The sequence below is a fragment of the Haliotis rufescens genome, unplaced genomic scaffold, assembly GCF_023055435.1.
Source record: "Haliotis rufescens isolate VD_foot unplaced genomic scaffold, xgHalRufe1.0.p SCAF_1, whole genome shotgun sequence".
NCBI classification, from domain to species: domain Eukaryota; kingdom Metazoa; phylum Mollusca; class Gastropoda; order Lepetellida; family Haliotidae; genus Haliotis; species Haliotis rufescens.
Genome location: NW_025963779.1, coordinates 59,598,825 through 59,620,575, shown reverse-complemented (window position 1 = coordinate 59,620,575; position 21,751 = coordinate 59,598,825). Strand labels below are relative to the sequence as shown.

Below are 21,751 nucleotides of genomic sequence, written 5' to 3'. Positions count from 1 at the left end.
TGGTTGGTTTGTTGTTTAACGCCGAACTCAGCAATATTCCAGCTATATGACGGCGGTCTGTAAATAATCGATTCTGGACTAGACAATCCAGTGAATGATATCATGAGCATCGATCCACGCAATTGGGATCGATGACATGCATCAACCAAGTCAGCAAGCCTGACCACCTGATCCTGTAAGTCGCCTCTTACGACAAGCATAGTCACCTTTTACGGCAAGCATGGGTTGCTGAAGACCTATTCTACCCCGAAATCTTCACGGGTCTTGTTACATGAAGACAAACAGTGTAGATAATATCAGAACAGAAGACCCACACATCTTGACAGGGTTTGAATAGTTTTCAAGATCCAAACTTGACCTTCCTTTGGATATTTAAGTTTGAATTCATGCTTCCAGACAAGATTTAGATGGTCGTCAGGTGGCCCCGATGGCCTAATGTGTATGGACAGGGGTATACCCCACTGGTAAAGTTCAACTGTTCACAGCTCATTTCAGACTAGTTTCTGTACAATATACTACTACGACAGTTGCAAATGACCATAAATGTCATCTTTAGTCAAAGGTGTGGTCCTTAGTAAGTGTTGAGTAGCATAGTTATATCTTGGGAGAAGTCAACTGGTCCCTCTAGATTTTCACTTGTCTTGGACTAACAGACTTGTGTACCTAGAGGATTATCCTGTGATGGGGAAGTGAAGTTTCTCTCCTGAGGATTAGCAGATCATGAAATATAATGAAGGGGGTATTACCCATTCCTGTCTGTCTACATAAAGCATGTTGAGGCAATGCCCAAATGATGTTCGTTGCTTACGCAACACTTCGCAATATTCAAACTGTATGACTGCAATCTGTTAATAATTAAGTCTGGTGCATTGATTTAAGCAGTTTGCATACGATGACATGCATTAGCAAGTTAGTCTCCTCTTATGGCAGGCATGGTTTGCTGATGATCAGTTGTAACCCGGACCTTCAAAGATGTTCCAGTGATCTACAACATATTCATGACATGCTTGCAGCTTCAGTGTGCGTTTGTATTGCGTTAAACCAATATATCAAAAAAGGTTTCTGATGTGTCTAAAAATCTCTGCAAGTTTTCTTCTCATCCTGGGAACCTTTTTGTTTGTCAAGAAATCTGTTCAGCAATCTTCCATGACCACTCAACCAGAGCTTGGCTAAAAATGTCCTGCTCTGATATTCATTGCATTATACAATGGAGGTAATCATGATAATGCACATGATAGAAACACTGATAAGTTATTTTGTCGCATGTTTATTGACTTGACAGCTGTGGCCTGATTGAATTTTAAATGGCTTTAATGCCTATTAAAACTTCAAAAACAAAGAAACTTTGTAGGTGATTTACTATTTTAATATCCAGTGCCTGTACAGGCATGTCAATTGAATTCGGGAACATTTGGGCTGCTTTTCAACATTGAAAACCTTATTTTGACAATGACTAATTGACCAAAAAAAGGGCCTTTCGTTGGCCATCATTCCACAAATTCAATCTCACTGTTGACTTTTGCAATGTTTTTATTTAGAGAATTTTCAGAACACAATATAACCTAGAAAGTTATGGCTAAGTGGCCCTTCTCAGCATCCTGTGAAGGTGACCTGAGGGTGTTTCTTTGACATGCTATAAAGGTGATAACCTCTCACATGACACATGCAAACTATTTATTTGGAATATGTTAGTGTACAATATTCTAAAATTTTAACCCACTTGGTTGGCATAGAATAAATGAACCAGATGTAAACCATCTTCCTGAGGCAAGGGAGTTAACTGACTATAAAAGTCCAGTTTCCACCCTTGTCGAACTAGGCTGAAATTTCCAGGCTTGATCGTAGCGCTTGTGGCTATTATGAGTTATGTCCCTTCTATGTCCCTCCTATTGACCAATCAGATTACACCTCTCATATCATTTGCAACTGCTTCAAACAAAATGTCAGCTCCCAGTCAATATGATCTGATGGATAATCAAGATCTATAGTAATAAAACGGGCCTTGCCTCGTGAAGTGCATCAAACCACTAGAGCACCTTGATTAAAAACATGAAATGATTTGCAAAATACATGTCGACGCCCAGCTGACGGTACACATGCTTTGCAAATCCTTCAGTCGACTGAAATCTGCGCAATGAAATCCATGTTGTTTATGAACCGGATGTCTAGTTCATTACACGATTTTGATTGGACTGTGCATAGACTCATTAGTCCAACCATAATGTAACTCCTGAATTACAGCTTAGTTTGGCAAGGGTGGAAACTGGACTTTTATAGTCCGTTATTGCCCTCGTCTCAGGAAGATGGATGTAACCAATACTAAACATGAACATTACAGCTGAATTCTGTATGTGAATTCACACATGACATACAAACATACTATTATAACTTCAAGGATTCAGAAATCTATTTGGTCCCATGTAGGCCAAATATGCATGTAATTTTTGTAATCCAAAAATATTCTATGAATGCCAAAGGGTTTTAGTTTACAGCGTGGTCAATAATGTTTCATTTATTTGTTTCAGAAACATATCTGACAATACCAACAATTGCATCATTTTTTTCAAAACAATTACAAGAATTCATCTCGGTGTTTAATAAAGATAAAGTTATTTCCTGAATGCTACCATTTCTTGTCATCATGATAATGTCTATGTTATAATTGCAATAACATATTTAACCTGTGTTGTACTGGTAGAACTATAATGGAATACAGTAAACTATGTTTATAACGAACATGCTTATAACAAACTGACGGATGTAACAAACTCTGTTTTTTGGTCCCAGACTTTGCTGAATATATGCTGTATGTATGCTTATAATGAACAACAGTTATAACAAACTAAAATTAGTGGTCCCTTTGAGTTTGTTATAACCATAGTTTACTGTATATATGTCAATGTAATAACAATAGTATCTATTTACAAACAGCATTGTTCAACACACATACAATAAGTTATAATACTGATAGTACATAAAAAACTGTTCTTAATACGGGGATCTACATATGTATTTGGTGAGAACATATTTACATATCTATCACAAATAAAATCTTATTGAAATCAGATATTTGAATTCCCCTCTCCACACCCAACCATCTATATTCTCCATTCAGAACTGCCCATTTGTGTTAATTTTGGCTTACAGATATCTGATATGCTGCTCCGTGTTCTCTCACCATGCTCACCTGTACCAAGAGCTTAGATGCCTCCTTGTTGACTAACTGATGAGAAGGTTTACTAGACATGAGAGACATTTACAGAAAGAGGTATCAAATTGTAGTACAGGATCTGATATTAATTATTAATAATATGAACACTTAGGGGACTGACCATTTCAGGGGTCTGATATTTTATCCCAAATTTTTTTTAATTATGTTTGAGACTGTTGAGAAAACATTCCACAAAATTACATTGATGCAAGGTTTTGTTTTTTTTCACGAAAATCAGGCTCGTAGTTTTAAATAAAATAACATCTGGTTTTATAGATGAAGCTGAAAAAATATCTGAACTCGATATAAAATCGGAGGCCCCAGAATATCAAACTGTCCGTCCCTTATCGGAAGGACCACAGAGAGAAAGACATACTTCAGTTGCAATTACTATACAGGCAAAAGGAATAAACAGAGTCGGCTCAGTACTGAGAGGGACAAAAGCAACTGTGGAATTCCTGATTCAGAGAACCATATATTTCTAAAACAATTATACAGTTAATTTCATATTGCTTTGCTATAACAATATTGGGAATGAAAGAATGACATGGGCAATAGTATGGATGCATGCGATCCATGAAGAAAACTCAATTTCAATCATTCATGTGAAGTTCATGTTAAAATGTGACAAAAAACAACGATTTTTTTAGGCAAACACATGACTAACCTACAACATGTTTAAGAATAAGGAAATGTTTTATCTTTTTCATCATTGTTGTAGATGCAGGAAATATTTTACATATTATCATGGAGTGATGAATGAGACCAAAGACACAGGGGCTTGTACAACAACTTTCAGCTACAAGATATATGGTCACACCCAGTGTCAGTATACTATATCAAATGATCCTTTTATCCTTTTATAAAGTATACTGACACTGGGTGTGACAATATATCTTGTAGCTGCTATTTTTGTGTCACAAGCCCCTGTGACCAAAGGCATACTTTGTTTTCAGGTAAAAGGGAGTTGGTGTTGAGCAATGCTTTCACAATTTCATACACTGTCAGCCTTATTTGGCAGAACAGCCCAGGGTGACATACTGACACTCACCTTACACATCTAAGGGAGGCAACTCTTATATAGAAGTATATCTTCTCAGTATTACATTTGACTGTAGTTCATAAAACAAACTGAACATATGATTTAGACTTAAATCAGAATCTAACACAACATTTATCGCAAAAACAATAAAAAAAGAGTCCTATGAATAGCATATTATAAATTCAATTCAATGCTTCTGAAATCTGCAGGTCTGTTAATGGGTTAGAAGGGTTTTAACACTGCCCAACGTCTAAAAGATATTTGCGAGTAGTAAAACACCCATCCTGAGACATTTCAGAGTGCCTTTTACACAAAAGTTAAGATGTACTATTTTGAAATCTGATGCCGGGTTTATTGCCTATCTTGCAGCCTAGCTTCTTATATCAAATATAGTTGGGCACATAGGAAAAGATCAGTGTTATCACATCAGATATAAAAGCTTGTTTTAATGCATATCTACAACACTGATAAGCAGCACACAGTGAAGTGTGGCATCTGAAATGCTTCTGGTCTGTTAATGGGTTAAAAGGGTTTTAACACTGCCCAACGTCTAAAAGAAATTTGCGAGTAGTAAAACACCCATCCTGAGACATTTCAGAGTGCCTTTTACACAAAATTTAAGATGAACTATTTTGAAATCTGATGCCGGATTTGTTGCCTATCTTGCAGCCTAGCTTCTTATATCAAATATAGTTGGGCACATAGGAAAAGATCAGTGTTATCACATCAGATATAAAAGCTTGTTTTAATGCATATCTACAACACTGATAAGCAGCACACAGTGAAGTGTGGCATCTGAAATGCTTCTGGTCTGTTAATGGGTTAAAAGGGTTTTAACACTGCCCAACGTCTAAAAGATATTTGCGAGTAGTAAAACACCCATCCTGAGACATTTCAGAGTGCCTTTTACACAAAATTTAAGATGAACTATTTTGAAATCTGATGCCGGATTTGTTGCCTATCTTGCAGCCTAGCTTCTTATATCAAATATAGTTGGGCACATAGGAAAAGATCAGTGTTATCACATCAGAAATAAAAGCTTGTTTTAATGCACATCTACAACACTGATTAGCAGCACACAGTGAAGATGTGAAGTGGGGCATCCGTATAGATGATGCTTTGCAATGTCACAGTGATATCTAGTTCACAACAACAGGTATTATTTTTCTATCACAGATGTGCAAGTCCTGTTGGTAAGTTCAACTGAAGGAGAACCGGTCATCCCAGATTGGCTTTTCTTTGGCGCTTTTACTTGTTGAACTGGGATGTCTAGGTTTCTTTGATGAATCACCTCTCCTCTGAAAAAATAAACCAGATACGCTGTTATGTTTTTTCACAGGCTGCCATCATACAGTTTCAATATTGCTCTGGGTGATGTAAAACAAAATAAACACAAAGAGGGCCATCCAGTTACTTTAAGAAATGTAACAGCCAATGGCTCTTACTTTTAGTTCACTTACTGTTGGTTATACTATTAAATAAGATGTATGTTGAAGAAAACAATGTACACAATACTAATTTATACATCAGTCCATGGAGGAAACATCAAATATAGTTTTGGTTGGTTGGTTTGTTGTTTAACGCCGCACTCAGCAGTATTCCAGCTATATGACGGCAGTCTGTAAATAATCAAGTCTAGACCAGACAATATAGTGATTTATATCATGAACATAGATCCACGCAATTGGGATCAATGACATGCATCAACCAAGTCAGCGAGCCTGACCACCCGATCCTGTTAGTCGCCTCTTACGACAAGCATAGTCGCCTTTTACAGCAAGCATGGTTTGCTGAAGACCAATTCTACCCCAGATCTTTACGGGTCAAATATAGTTTTGACACAAACAAAACATAAAGGAACAACATTACAAGCTGAAATGTAAAATATTTTAAGTTGTCAGCTTGTGTCAGTGTCACTGTGTGACTTTGCCCTTGGCATCAAATTTAGAAGCATGGTTGCAGTCATTGCGGGAGGTATTCTTGTTCACTACTGACATCATTGAGACAGAAGTGGGAGTTAATGTGACTTCCAGAAATATTAGCAACTGTATCACTTTGGAAATTGTCAGAAACATCAGTTTGCATTGATTAAGTAGAATGGTGTGGAGACTTTTAACACCACCAGGAGGAAGCCTTCTACACCAGTTGGATCAAGGCACTTCAGGCAGGTGAACTTTCTAATCAGCCAATAAGCATCGAGTCGGAGGTATAAATGAGCAAAACATTCAGAGAAGAGAATCTGATTTCTGTATCTTGGACATGAAGTTAATCGGCCTGTTCCTATCATAAATGAGAAAAACATTGCACCATTGCATGTATATTGTGGATACTTAACACACCATGTCAATTCTGTACATTATCATCCACACCAAAAAGGGTGCAGTATTGAAGAATATTTGTGTTCTGTGCAGGTTTTCTTTTGTTAAAAGTGAATCGAGGTGGTGAAGAAATGAAGCTGAATTGATTGAAAGCTGACGTCTCATTGGCTCAAAAGCACACATATCCTTTATGGTGCTTGGGTGGTCAAAGATAGCTCCGAGGGCACCTGACATGGATGCAGGCGAAAACGTCACCTCAGCAAAACGTCACCGATTTCTCTGGCGAAAACGGCACCTCATTTCTAATAACGATAAGAATGATTTATGTGGTAGAATATCTGATTTATGTTATTTGTTACATATTATTTGATGTATTTACATATTATTTCCTGTTTCCAGATGTTCACAGATAACTACATACATTCACATATACAGTTCTTCACAGTTTTGATCTTCATCACAGTTTACAATATTGGCTCATGTACCACCGAGCACTGTGATAGTAGCTGACTCAGGGGGCTAATTTCTAATGTAAACTTGTTTTAACTTGTCACAATTATTGGTGTTTGTAAGAGACAATGTGGGTTTAATTTCATTTATTTTACTTCAAAGCATATAATGTTTTCATAATAAGTTAGTTGCACCTCCCAATCAGAGTCGGCGAGTAAATTTGGAGTAGGGGGCTAATTTCTACTGTAAACTTGTTTTAACATTTCACTATTATAAAATTAAGTAGTGTTTATAAGAGACAATGTGAGTTTAATTTAATTTATTTAACTTCAAGGCATGTTATGTTTTCACAAAATGTTGAGTTGCATATAGCCAGAGACCATATAATATTATACCATACCTATTATATGGTCTCTGGTATAGGCTAAGTTGGAATATAGTTGGAGTAGAGGCTAATTTCTAATGTAAACTAGTTTTAACATTTCACAAAGATTGGTGTTTGCAAGCGACCATGTGAGTTTAATTTCATTTATTTTACCAAGGTAAAAAAAATAGGGTGCCATTTTCGCCATGCAACAATAGCCGTTTTCGCTTGAGGGGAGGTGACGTTTTGCTGAGGTGCCATTTTAGCTATAACCCTCTGACATGACCTTATATGGAGGTGTCCTCAGAAATTAATTAACATGCGCCCTTTGTCGAAATCTTTATAGATCATGGTTAACCAATCAGTGTTCAAAAATGGGTAAAACAAATATTGTCCCAAGTTTATTTTGCTGTCCTTGCAGACGGTAGCCCAGTCTCTTGTCACGCTCAGTTGCGTTGCAGTATCCTCCGGGTACTCACCGGGAAAAACAATAACAAAGGCAACAACCAGTCCCGGGGAATTGCTTTAGATCAGTGTAAATTCGCAGAAGTTGTCCAGCAAAATGCATGTTTAGTTATATACTTTTTTTCCATAACAATTTATTCTTGGATACAACCTATATTGTTTATCATGGCCAGGGCCAAGCAATTCTAACAGCTACCAAAACCAGTCTTACCTTCCTTCTTAAGTGAACTGGGTATTTTAAACTCACTACGTGTCTAGCAGCATACCTTAGAATCACTTGCTGAGCTTTTCTTGGTAATAGGTGGGAGGACAGAAGGTCCTGGATGTTTTCTTGAGTTCGATGCAGTACTGTATGCAGATTTTGCGCTTGAAAGTCTGTCACGACGTTTTGCTTCTTGCCTACGAAGCATCTCTTTCAATTTCATGTTTACTTTGTAAGCTTCGTGTAATAGTTCCTCGGTATCTTCCTCGGTCAGTTCAACACTTTCTAACTGTTCCAGCAAGGCTTCAGGGTCAGTCAAACTAAATGTAGCTTCTTTTTTCTCGTCGTCTGTTGTGGCATCTGTTTTTGCTGGCTTCTTTTCCCTTTCATGAACTCGTTGATTTGTGTTTCTGTCGTGTTCTTCAGATTCTGAACTATTCTCACTGTCTCTGTCCTCATTCCCTCCATTTTCACCGTATTTTGAAGTTCCAGATGCCATGACTATTGCTCGGTATTCATACCAAGTCTCATCAGCAAACAAACATGTTTCGTTTCGGAGATTAATATCGGAATGTTTCTCGTTGAGCGTCGTTCGAAACGGAAGTGTTACCTTCAAGAACTGTAACTCTGTATGTATTTCCGGTAGACCGTTAAGTCTATATAGCTTCCGGTTCATTCCACCCTCCTACCCAGAGTTCCATGCGGCCGGCAGCCAGCTAGCATAGTGTATGCTGAGGCACCACTGCGACGGAGTGTGGGTTCATTCGTGATCATTCGTTTCTTTCCGGGAAAAGGAGAAGGGCCTGCATCATGAACTTTTATTTTGGAAATGGGAAATACACATGTATATGCATTGTCAATTTGTTCACAGTGTGTTTTATATATTTCTTGATGAAAGGATTCTTTTCATGAAAAATATAACTGTTTTTGCGAGAAGATACATAGGCTTCAGCGACCATGAAAGAAATAAAGGGTAGTTCTCATTCCGGAAATGTTGTACAGACATATCTTTAGAAGTAGACATTGCTTTTGGGGTTTTGTATGTCTCCTATTTATTTTAGTTCAACCTGAGTTTATTCAAATTATGCGGTAGATTAAAACAGACAGAGTTCGCTTTGGGGACTTTGGTAAAACCTTGTATAAACAACAATAAACTGCAAGTCGGACTCATAAGGACACCAACCTTAGGTTAACCCCGTAGTATTGTTCATTAGGGGCAACTAATGCCCTTTGGTATGAATTTTAAAAAAAAACTGTTACGGCTTAGGTTTCCAAGGCAGCACGTACGTTGGACATACTCGTATCTTCAAATGAGAGTATGGTTCATTTCCGGAGCTCTCTGTTGAAAGGTTTTGCCACTTCTTAAATGATATAAACTGCCGGGGAAAAGAAAGTATCAACACATGTTTGATGCTGTCTAAAAATGATACATAAAAGAAATGGTTATTAGATGTTGATGTATTTGATACCGGTATGACAGTTGTGTTTCGGATCTTACGTTTGCAGTGTTTCGGTGACTGTTTTCAGCCCAGTACCGTTTTGATAAAGTTAATAATTCTTTGGTCGAATCAAATGTTTCAAGTGTACATTTTCTTTTTGCCGGGCAGTTTATATCCTGTGGGCCAAAAAGGACCCATATCATACCTTTTCGTTTTGTGTTTTTTTCCGAGACAAATATTCATATATCGCTACTTACGTGGTTATAACTATGTATGTTCTATTGTTTGATAGGCATTACTTAGAAGCAAGACAGTCTTGCTTGACAACGGTATAAGGATCCATACCGAAACGTCGCCTTCACAGTATTAAAGAAGTTGTTATCCATAAATTGTGTCTACTTTGTCATGTATGTTCTAGTAGCAAATACATACACTACTGAATATTATATTTCTCATGTATTCGTATTACAGGAGTTACTCCCCCTAAAAGATCTGGGTTCGAATTGGTCTTCAGCAGTTAAAGGGGGCTACTATACCCCGTTGACACGCCAGCGTTTATACTTATGTGAATACACAGATAAGTAAATGTACTCACCATTAGACAGTGGGTTGTGAACGCAACATGTATGCGACATGACATCGGGAGTATATTTAGATGAACAAAGTACACAATTTACCCACGCAAGTACTTTTGCTCCCGTTTAACTATACATGCGTGTGTATACGTAAATTTACTATGCGTTCACATATAATTAACTTATATAATACCCCGTGTACATCGCGCCTCTATACATCTGTGTGTATATGTGCATACGTATGTAGAAATACATACATGAGTATACTTTTCATACGAACGCGTTTACTCATGTGTATATTTACACCAGGAGCAAATTTGCATCATGTCTGGAACAGGTGCAAATGTAAATGTAAATTTGCACTGTGTGTATATGTTGCAATGTGAACGTTTATTTTAGCGTAAGAGGATGATCTGATTAAGATCTGTTCTTTTGCCAACACCAAAATTGTCAATAGTTGCCAACTTTTATGCGTATATACAGAGTTGAGCGGACGGTGTTTTCTATTGGTTTCAAGGAGTCAAAATTTTGTGTACAAATTAAATCAAATACATGTTGCTTCACGTGAACATTTTTCTATAGTTACACATGTGTAAAATTACTCACGTTAGTAAACGCTGTGCATGTGAACGGGGTATTAGTCTTGCAAAAGTATTTCTGTACATTAGTATATTTACATGCCATGTATTCTGTACCATGCTAACGGCCCAACTGGCTCACTTATGTATGTTAACAATGGGTATGTTAAAATAATTAGCATTTAATAAATTGTAATTGAGCATACTCGCGGTCAGTGTATTCGCAGCACGTAATATTCAGTTTTGAACAAGTTGCTCCCCCAAACCTCCTTTCATTTTGATACATTTTATTTGAATGTTTTAGTATTTGCTCGCAATTGACAAGATGTCATTTCACTGACAGACATTTTCATTGTTTCCATCCATAAAAAGATAAATCGGTTTGTCTAGTTTTATGCTTTGTATTTCAACATTTTGAAACACCTCTTTCTTAATCAAGTCATAAGGTTATGATGATCCTTTGTAAAACAGTTTCCTGAACATTCAGAATCATGTCATGTCAGAAAACGTAAACCGTATGTTCCACGTGTTATTTATGTATGTATTATGTACAAAGTATGAAGCCAGGTCGTTGCGCAGAGACCGTGTAGTCTGAAGCAAAATGGGGACAATATGGCCGGGCTGTCCGTAACATCTAACAACCTGGGTTTAATCGAACATGCATCATCATCTGCCGCTGCTGTGACAGGCACCGTGAATTCCTAGTCTGGTGTAGTTATCTTCTTTTGCTACTCTGGCAACAGGTCATTATCTTCACTTTGTGGAACAGCTCGGAGTTCCCTAAAACTTGAGCATCATGTACTCGTCCCGGCCATCCAACGTTTACATCAGTAAAGAGATACTTGTGGTCGCAAAGAGCTTGAAGCAATATTGAATACCAGTCTTTCCTGTTCAGAGCGTCAGCCTGGGCATGGGCCATTGATTGAGATGCGAGTCCACATTCCACAACTGTGTCGATGGCACCAACACTGTTGTGGAATCCCCAGATTTATCGTTACCATCAATGCCAGCTTTTACGTCTTTTTAGGGGAAATCTGACATAAGTGGGACTCACTCAACAGCATGCACACGTCTGGCAAATACTTCCACACTGTAGATTGTCCTGCACCAAAACAGTTTCCAACAGTTCTGAACTTAGGAGACGAACAGCCATTAGACTGCCATAGGAACCTTACATTCACATGTCCTCTGACTGGTGTACATTCTGTAGGTAGGGTAATTTCAACATGTAACACGCTTCTTTAGTCAGTTTTAATTTCAGACCAGTATACAGAAAATATGAGAAATTTCTTCTTTTCTTACCAGGTATAGAGTTTTAATGCTACTCTTGTGTAAGTAAAACTAACTTGTTTTGCACACGTCACACAGTTTGCATGTGAACGCATAGTAGATCATAGTATAAATACTTGTACTTACATATTCAAATTTACTCCACGTGCAATATTACTCGTGTATTTTCTGCCAACTGAACAGGTCATACAAACAGGTTCGCTGACTTGTTTGATGCTCGTCATCGTATCCCCATTGCGTTGATGTCAATCACTCGATTGTCTGGTCCAGACTCGACTATTCACAGGCCGCTGCCGTATAGCTTGAAGATTGCGGCGTTAAACAACAAACATGACCTTCTATGGACTACTTCACTTATAGACACCTGTATGTACCTCTATGTATTCTGAACCTGTAGCCATAACCGAATCTCTTTTGTTTTTGTTCAGTGTACAGTAACCGTACATTCCTAACATTATCATTTCTTTCCCAAAGATAAATAAAAGTAAGTGAGTGAGTGAGTTGCTTGATCAGCCATCTAGTGGCCACAGTGGGCAACCTGTATATCCCATGTATCCAAGCATCGCGAGAACAAAGAGCCAAAGAAGATACTTTCTGGTAATCGTAAACTTTTTTATTTATACACGAGATTCCCAATAAACGATGCCTGCACTGTTCAATTGGAATGAAACAAGCTCTCGAAAATATCAATTTTATTTAATGACTATGGTTTTCCTTCATTGAATGTTTGATTTTCTAATGAATAATAAAAAAATATATTTGGTGATATTGTGACTTTTCATTTTAAAACTGATTAGAATGCATGTCCAGGCAGTTCTCCAGATCATAAACAATGGTGGAGACAAGGTATCCAGATAACTACCAAGAGACTTCCCAACTGCGTAGATCGATGCTCATGATGTCAATCATTAGATTGTTTGGCCCAGACTCGATTATAATACAGACCGCCGTCATTTCGCTGGAAGATAGCTGAGTGCGGTGTTAAACAACAAACAAACAAACAAACAAGAAGTCGACATCAGCCAAGCTTTTTCGAGCTTTACGGCGGCACTCGTCTTAACCTGGCGATTTTCATTTCAGACTACACTTGAAAAATATATTGACACAGTTCTCGATTAAAATTTTGAAAACTGAACAAACGAACATTCCGGGATGTCTAATATATGGTTGAGATTGTGTGGCAGTGCTTCCCACGTACTGTGCATCGCCTCCTCCGTTCAAATGTTTATCCCACGGAAGCAAGAGATAGACGACAACTTTGACGGAATCAGTCGTACTGGCTTTAACTGTCATTCGGAATACCCAGTGTTAACACTTTCGAGGTTGCATGATTAGAAAAAAACATTCCGACTGTCACTTTCATGATCTAGTAAGCGACGCTTTGATTGGTCGGATGAAAGGTCGTTCTGACGTGATCCGTAATGGGATGTCATCAGATCTTCGTTCAGAGATAGCGAAAACTAAGATCTGATTTTAATGAGACTAGGGGAATCGAATCTGGGCCTTTTGGCGTGCTGAGCAAACGTTTAAACCACAAGGCTTCCCCACCTCCCCGGTTGATATATGAAGTTGAAGTATATGGCATATATCACACGTTTGTCCTAATACCGCCCCAACTGTGTTTGTATATCGCACACAATGTTCCCAGTGCATCGGGCATGTTTTGAAGGATTTGGTGAGCGAGTGACTAGGGTTTAAGCGTCTCTTTGAACAGTATTTCAGCTTTGAGGACGTGCCAACTTAATGTTATCGAAGTCACAAAGTAACCCACGTCATATAGACGACTGCTACTTTGGTAAACCCAGAAGCACGCGATGGTACCTGACAGACACCGAAGCACGTGATGGTGCTGACAGACCAAGGTCCATAATTGACGCGAATATGAGATTTGAATCAACCACCAGGTATCGTATAGTCAACCCATGCTATCGTATAGCCAACCCATGCTTGTCGTAAAAGGCGACTATACTTGTCGTAAGAGGCGACTAACGGGAACGGGTGGGCAGACTCGCTGACTTGGTTGGTGCATGTCATCGCATCCCAGTTGAGTAGAACGATGCTCAGGATGTCAATCACTCGATTATTTACAGACCGCCGTCATATACCTGATGATTGCTGAGAGCAGCGTGAAACAACAAAGAAACAAACAAATACACTATCGCATAGTGGCACAACGGCCGCAACTCTTTACAGGGACGGCAATGGTCGAAGACAAGATACATTAGAAAGGTTGTCCAGCATACTTGAACACAATCAGAACTTAATGTAACCACACGTTTCTATAGCAGTTAATGAAGATCCGGGGTAGAATAGGCCTTCAGCAACCCATGCTTGTCGTAAAGGCGACTATGCTTGTCGTAAGCGGCGACTAACGGGATCGGGTGGTCAGGCTCGCTGACTTAGTTGATGCATGTCATCAATCCCAATTGTGAGGATCCATGCTCACGATGTCAATCACTGGATTGTCTTGTCCAGACTCGATTATTTACAGACCGCCGTCATATAGCTGGAATATTGCTGAGTGCGGCGTTAAACAAAAATAAACAAACAAACAAATAATGCCAACCAGTCATTTTGCATGCTATGGGCACTACCAACTATGAAAAGGCGTTATAGATGTCACTGTATTTCAAACTATCCATTGAAATGTCATCACATGCATGTGTCGATGAATAGCCCGTGAGGGACTGGAACTGTTTTTACACGACAACCCGCCTGCAGTGGGTCACACACCCGTCTGGTCCGCCATGAGCACTTTGGAAACACCCTCCCTCCGTGTTACAGTCGTTTCGGCATGTAGTTGAATGGAGGAGGAACACTCACGAGCGGAGCCTGAAAATACGACACATGTGATTACAATATATACTTGAGCAGCGTATTGACCAAGCTTATAGACAAAGAACCCTCAAACATTACATTTTGGGTATTTGCAAATTCATAGAAGATAACAAGTTTATGTAGTATATTTACAAGCACAACAAAGCCATGTTGTAAGATTTGTGAATGTCTGTGGAATTAATGCAAACGTAGAAATGGGATGACACGGATACAAGCAAGGCCGGGCCCATGACACAGAGGTATCCTATCGGAGATATAATGCTTTCATCTATTTTCAACGCCATTTGGCAAAATTGATTTGTCTCATGTTCGTCCAAGGATACAATACTTCAACACTAGAAAGTAGCTTATGCTCAGGCATCTTCCCGAGGCAAGGGAGATAACTGACTTTCGAAGTTCAGTTTCCACCCCTGCCGAAATAAGCAGGAAATTCTGGCTTCGGTTGCAGCGCCACCAGTGACTATTACGAGTTTTGTCCCTTCTATGTCCCCCCAACTGACAAATCAGATTGCACCTCTCAAGACGATTTCATCGATAATAAAGATCTTTATTGTAATAAAACGGGTTTTACTTTGAGAAGTCTGAGAAGCTTGGTCAATACGCTGCTCACCAAATCACTGATTAAAACATGAAAAGATTTGGAAAATATCTGTCGATTGCCAGTGGACGGTACACATGTTCTGCAAATCCTGCATTGGAACGAATTCGGCGCGGCGGTTGCCATGTTGTTTATTAACCGGATGTCGATTTCGTGACGGTATTTTGACTTGACTATGCATAGACTCGTTAGTCCTACCAAACTCCATAATTCCAGCTTAGTTCGGCAAAGGTGGAAACTAGATGTTTAAAGTCAGTTAACTCCATTGCCTCGGGAATATGATCTTGTACATCTGTTCAACATGAATTAAGCCACTCACAAGTCCACCATTCATCATATCAGTGATAGCTCGCTCCACTCTGCTGCACTGCTTGTCAATTGCACGTTGTTTGAGTGACGTCACCGAATGACTGCATTCCATCATGGCACACATGGGGTCATTTGGGTTGCAATGTTTGAACTGAAAGGGAAACATCTCCTTTATTGCACGTCACAATTCGAATTTATACTCACCTTCTTAAACAATTACCCGATTATCTAGTTTAAACTATTACCATTTGTGTTTCAACAACATTGTAAGCGTGAAAGATCTGCGTGACATTTTATTTTCCCACCGCATTACACGGACCCGTGAAGATCTGGGTTAAATCCATCTTCAGCAACCCATGCTTGTCGTAAAAGGCGACTAAAGGAATCGGGTGCTCAGGCTCGCTAACTCGTTGTTTTACGCCGCAATCAGCAATATTCCAGCTATATGACTGCGGTCTGTAAATAATCGAGTCTGGACCAGACAATCCAGTGATTGACATCATGTGCATCGATCCACGCTATTGGGATCGATGACATGCATCAACCAAGTCAGCGAGCCTGACCACCCGATCCCGTTAGTCGCCTTTTACGACAAGCATAGTCACCTTTTACGGCAAGCATGGGTTGCTGAAGACCTATGCTAACCCGGATCTTCACAGGTCTGCTATAATTGAGTCCAATAGCAATTAAGAGACCAACAAACAAGTATTGTATCTCATTGTCCTCGTGTGTATTCCAGGGACTGGAAGCCACAAGCCTTCACCCGATGATGTCATTGCCGGGATTCCCTAATAGGTCCCCAGTATCACATGCTTTTCGTAAGTGACGATTAATAAGGAATCGGTGGTTCGGATTCGGACAATGTGGGGCCCGTCTGATTGTGTGTCGTCATGCCAGGACGTCATGCATACTGCTCATACCATCGACCACTGTTTTATCTGGCTTCGTAAGATAAGATTCTCTCACTCGCTTACCTGTTTGTATATATCACACTGGAAACCATTCCTCAACAGGAACATTGCAATGTCCTCCCGTCTCTGGTCCACACAGTCAAACAACACCGAGTTGAACCGCTTCACCTCGCCATGTTCCTTCAGACCGGACACCAGCCTCGTTACCATATCGAGGTCAGCTCTCTATATCAACAGAGTCAACGCTAGTCACACATTTTATGAGAGGCGTTTTAATGAACGCGAAAAAATATATTCATATTTGTGAATATAATTTGTTTTTTCATTTCGTACACTCGAAAAGGATGGTACATCATCTGTGTACCGGGGCGGTCGGGTAGCCTAGTGGTTAAAGCGTTCGCTCGTCACGCCGAAGACCCGGGTTTGATTCCCGACATGGGTACAATGTGTGAAGCCCATTTCTGGTGTCCCCCGCCGTGATATTGCTGGAATATTGCTAAAAGCGGCGTAAAACTATACTCACTCACTCACTCACTCATCTGTGTACCTGCATTTCATAAATACATATTAATTATGTCCTTGGTGAATAATGTAAATATACTCACTTTAATAGCACCTTTTAGAGCTTCCTCAAAGTTCGTTTCGTATATGAAGACCTCCATGTCGAAATCCTGGACTTCCTTCTGCAGGTTCAAGAATTCCTGATTGCTGCACATCTTCCGACTGTAGGCCACTGGACGCCGTCCTCGCTACGGGGAGCAAGATGTGGTTACATTACTGTCAGCAATCGCGGATACAGCTTTTTGAAAATGGGGCAGGGTGCACAAACATGCTAACACATACTTCGGGAAACAATTAGCGTTTGTTAGCCATAAAGGGAGAAAGACTGCAGCATCCGAAAGGGTGCTTTCTTGATCTGCGGGTTCAGTTTCCAGGCCCTTTATCAGCTGTCGCTATAAGGCGAAAACATTGCCGAAGAAACCTTTACTATTTACTAACTCCTGGCCAGACCGGAAATGAACGCTACGTACTAGGTCACATTGATCCGGGTCAGCACCTTGTCGCTCAAGGACGTCGATCACTTCTGGGTCATCCATGAAGAGATGGACGTAATGGAGAGGGTATCGCCCAAGCTGAAATTACAGACGGGAAAGTCATCAGCAAAATAGGGTTTGCTTGTCGAATACATCATGCATAAGGTAACATTTGCAAGGCGAAAAGGTCGCCAACACGAAAAGGTTTACATGCAGCATATGTCTAATATATGATAGGATTTGCACGCCGAATTGATCATAGGATCCTGGAGTGCTCAAGGGAAGCAACTCCGCACAGTGAATTGTGGCGCCTTAAGCGACCTTGCCATCTGTGCCTTCTTATCAAATATTTGCCCAAGCCGCACTCTCTCATTCTTTAGCATTATGGTTATAGTACTATCTTGCGTGTCTACGGGCAAGCTGTTATAGTTACATTATCAGGTGTGTTGACGATGAAGGAGCAGTCCCGGGCAAGCATCAACGTGGCGTCTCTCTGGCGGAGGAGTATGGCTTTGAGTAATGACGTCCTCCCACACTTATCCCTCGCGTTAGCATACTTCTGACACGACAGCAATTTCTTCAGGTCGTCGATCGCATCGTCCTCTACTGCAGTGAACACGCGCCTCACATACGTCTGAATACAAGAAATTGTCACACAGTGAATTATTTCGTAAAAGGGAGAAGTAGAAGTAGTTAAACTCTGGTCCAGTCGACGATACTATCTTGAAATTTCATGACACTAACTTGAAATTTCAAGATAATAAGTTGAAATTTCAAGATACTTAGTTAAAATTTCAAGTAATCATCTTGAAATTTCAAGATGATTATCTTGAAATTTCAACTTAGTGCGAGGGGCGTTCAATATGTTTTGCAACTTGAATTGGGCATTTGTGTTTACACAAACAATGTCAACTTGTGGCAGGTGTGACACTAGTCATATAATCAGGTTGACACGTGCCATAACAAGTTCCAGACACAACAATAAGTTAGATGTGGTGGCTTCTTTCACCTAAGGGTGGTCACAATCATGGATTCTCTCAAAGATGAACAACGCGCTGTAATAAAGTTCCTTACATGCTCCGGTTCACAAGTCGAGAATTGCACAGGCCGCCATATGTGAATGTGAATTCGAACAGTTAAATCACCCAGACTACAGCCCAGACTTAGCCCCCAGTGACTATTTCTTGTTTCGGCAAATGAAATCTGTCCTACGTGGAAGACGCTTCCAGGATGACGAGGACATAAAGGCTGCCACAGAGGCCTGGTTAGAGGGCCAATCTGCGGATTTCTATAAAAGTGGTATTAAAAGCTTGACGGACAAATGGAATAAGTGTATTGAGGTGAATGGAGATTATATTGAAAAATATAAGTGCAAAAGATATTCAGCGACTTGGTCTTACATTGAAGTTGCAAAACTTATTGAACGCCCCTTATATGTATCTTCAAATTTCAAATTATTATATAAAAAAAAAAAATGGCCATGAAAGGCTTCCGCACAGACCTCCCCCGACGAGTTTATTATTTACCAAATTTTCCGAAATAGAAAAAAACCCCTCAAAATCCATATCGGAAGGGAAGTAACTCTTTAACTTGCCATTCATAGAAATAACCTAAGCAGTTATTACTTCAATTATGTGTCACTGTACCGATCACACTTTCAACTACAAATTCAAAGGGATAATTGTTACGTTAAACTATGTCAAGTGGGAACTATAACATATCCCGGGGAATTTTATTAGGCGATCTCAGATGCCAATATTCGGCCTCATGCCAAAACCAAATCTGAGCCAAACATTCACATATTAAGTTAATGTAAGAATTCCTCAGTTTTGAAAAGGTTATTTGTGTATATTTTATCTTACACAGGCTCGATAAATACATGTTTAAGTATTATGCCAATTGCATCCAATGTTAAACGGACTCTGAATGATATGAAATATCGGATTAAAACAAATTCCAATTTTAGACAAAATAATATTGTTTTTAATTTCCTGCCAGAGAAAGTAAAAATCTTAGATAAATCCCCGATCAACAGCTGTTTCTCTCTGCTTATATTAGCTCCAGCTGCTTCCCTACACTTAGTCTACCTGTATTGCATCCACAAGCTTGACGACTTCAAACACCTGTCGCGAGGAATGCTTTTTGGCATACTCTGCCGCTGACTTGCCAGAACTGTCCTTGATGCCAGTAAATGAGTAGTTTTCAAGAATCAGCTTCTCCACGGCATCAAACTGCTTGTTCTTGATGAGTCTCAGCACCTGCTCATCAATCAGTTTCATATACACAGGTAAGTTCAGCGCTTGGGCATAGTCACGTGCTGTTCTCCCAAACCTGTCCCTGGCAGAGATGCTCACACCTGCTGCAAGTACACTTCTACCAATGTTCTCTGTCTCTTTATATTTGATGATTTCAAACAGGACGGTCTGGCCGTCCATATTACGGGCGTCGAGGTCTGACCCCTGGAACAATCTCTCTATGACCTTGTCATCGCGCGGACGGAACTGACTCGTTAACACCTGTAATTTGAAATAGAGGTATAAAGTACACGTTATTTCGCGCCTACGTTGACTACAGTACTTACGTCCATTGTTCATTGTACAGACACAGGTTGCCCAATAACCTGAGGCACCGCAATTCACTTTGCAGAGTTGCGTCCCTTAGACGTGCTGCCTAAATTTGGGAATTCGAATCCCGGTTCACCATGTTCATGTTTCTAGGTTTGTCAGCACCATACCCATGCTCGTGTGTTTCGTCAAAGTGGTAAACCCATAAGACGTGCACCGCTTCATGCTTTCCACAGACACCAAGATGACTGAAATACGGTTCAAAACGGCGTGAAACCAAAGTCACTCAGTAACGGTACACTGTCTGTTCATGGACAAAAAACTCATTGTAAATACTATCGGACGTTTGTTCTGGAAGTACAAGTTTTTACAGTGACCGCAAACTGACACTTTATCTCCATGTCCTTGTTGTCCTCGTGGGTGTTGTTTTTTTTGCTGCTAGTATATTATATAACTCTGTATATTTGTTGTCATTTTACTTATTTCGTGATTAGGAGCAGTACATTTGGAATATCTTCTTGTCTGATATATATTTATACAAAAAGTATGGGAACGCCCTACATTTGAAACAGACTACGTTCAGACAGTTGTATTCAATGACAAATGTGCCGTCGGTCTCTTTTCAACGATTGAAAATTTGAATGTTTGTTAAATGGATCATGAAACTGTTGCATGTGTGTGTCACTTGCCTGCTCGCAAAGAGGTAAAAACTTGTTTCACGGTTCCCTACATTTCCTCATCACATAACACAAGACGACTGACCATTTTGTCCTTTACAACACAACCTTCTGCTATGCAAATCACTACTTGATCAATAAAAGTCTAAAAGAAGTTTCCTTTTGTGCGAATAAACTTACATGAAAGAAAAGAGGTTTAGCTTGGGAAGAATCGGAATACTCGTTGTAAAGGACACTTGTGTTTGGTTTTAAGTCCATGATCATTTCCATGGCGTCCAGGCTGTTAGTTTCCCACGTCACCGCCAGGAGGGGCTGTGGGACTTCCGGGCATTCTGGGTAGTGTCTCTGGTAGGCGTGATCCCTTGTGTTGACGTCGTGATTGGTCAAAATACCTGCACGATTACAAAGTTAACATTTGAAAACACAAAAATGGTTTTACAGACTGAGTATATATATTGTAACATGTTTAATCGTTAGGTAGAAAGGGGGTAGCTTCAGACAGTGAAATTAACTGTATTTGCATCTTTGAAAGTGCTGCAAGATATACGCAGATATATAAGATGTATATGCATTCTATTCATTAGATGTAATATTTTTCTTCACGATGTCATACAATTGACCAAGCACAGTCGGGATGTACATGTGTTCCAATTTTCATGCAAACAGTTAAACAAATAGGTAACGACAGAGTTGACTTGTTGATTTCCACTTTTGTATTCTTCCCACATTCTGAAATCCGTTAGTCATTCCTTTCTTCATTTAGACTACAGCTTCTAAAATTCCACTTAAAGATAATGCACATAGATTTCGCTAACGCAATTACATCACTGAATATGTATCACATATGGTTTTGATGGTACAAAGGCACAGAATTTCATTATCTAAA

General features: G+C 39.6%; 2 protein-coding genes across 2 annotated transcripts in view; both read right to left on the bottom strand.

The window, feature by feature from the left end:
• Positions 1-1,350: 1,350 nt before the first annotated feature.
• LOC124131493 lies at positions 1,351-8,666 on the bottom strand. The gene is made up of 2 exons (XM_046494779.2): positions 8,117-8,666; positions 1,351-5,551 (listed from the first exon to the last, which is right to left on the bottom strand). Exons 1-2 carry the CDS (start codon positions 8,549-8,551, stop codon positions 5,453-5,455), a joined length of 534 nt encoding a protein of 177 aa, XP_046350735.1. The 5' UTR covers positions 8,552-8,666; the 3' UTR covers positions 1,351-5,452.
• A 5,878-nt stretch (positions 8,667-14,544) lies between these two features.
• Positions 14,545-21,751, bottom strand: part of LOC124131494 — a 29,087-nt gene continuing 21,880 nt past the window's right edge. Inside the window, exons 4-11 of the mRNA XM_046494781.2 lie at positions 21,046-21,257; positions 19,712-20,140; positions 18,058-18,258; positions 17,622-17,723; positions 17,196-17,339; positions 16,654-16,815; positions 15,690-15,830; positions 14,545-14,766 (exon numbers count right to left, since the gene is read on the bottom strand). Of these exons, the coding sequence (XP_046350737.2) occupies positions 14,713-14,766; positions 15,690-15,830; positions 16,654-16,815; positions 17,196-17,339; positions 17,622-17,723; positions 18,058-18,258; positions 19,712-20,140; positions 21,046-21,257 (1,445 nt within the window). The 3' untranslated portion in view covers positions 14,545-14,712. The remainder of the gene's footprint in view (positions 14,767-15,689; positions 15,831-16,653; positions 16,816-17,195; positions 17,340-17,621; positions 17,724-18,057; positions 18,259-19,711; positions 20,141-21,045; positions 21,258-21,751) is intronic.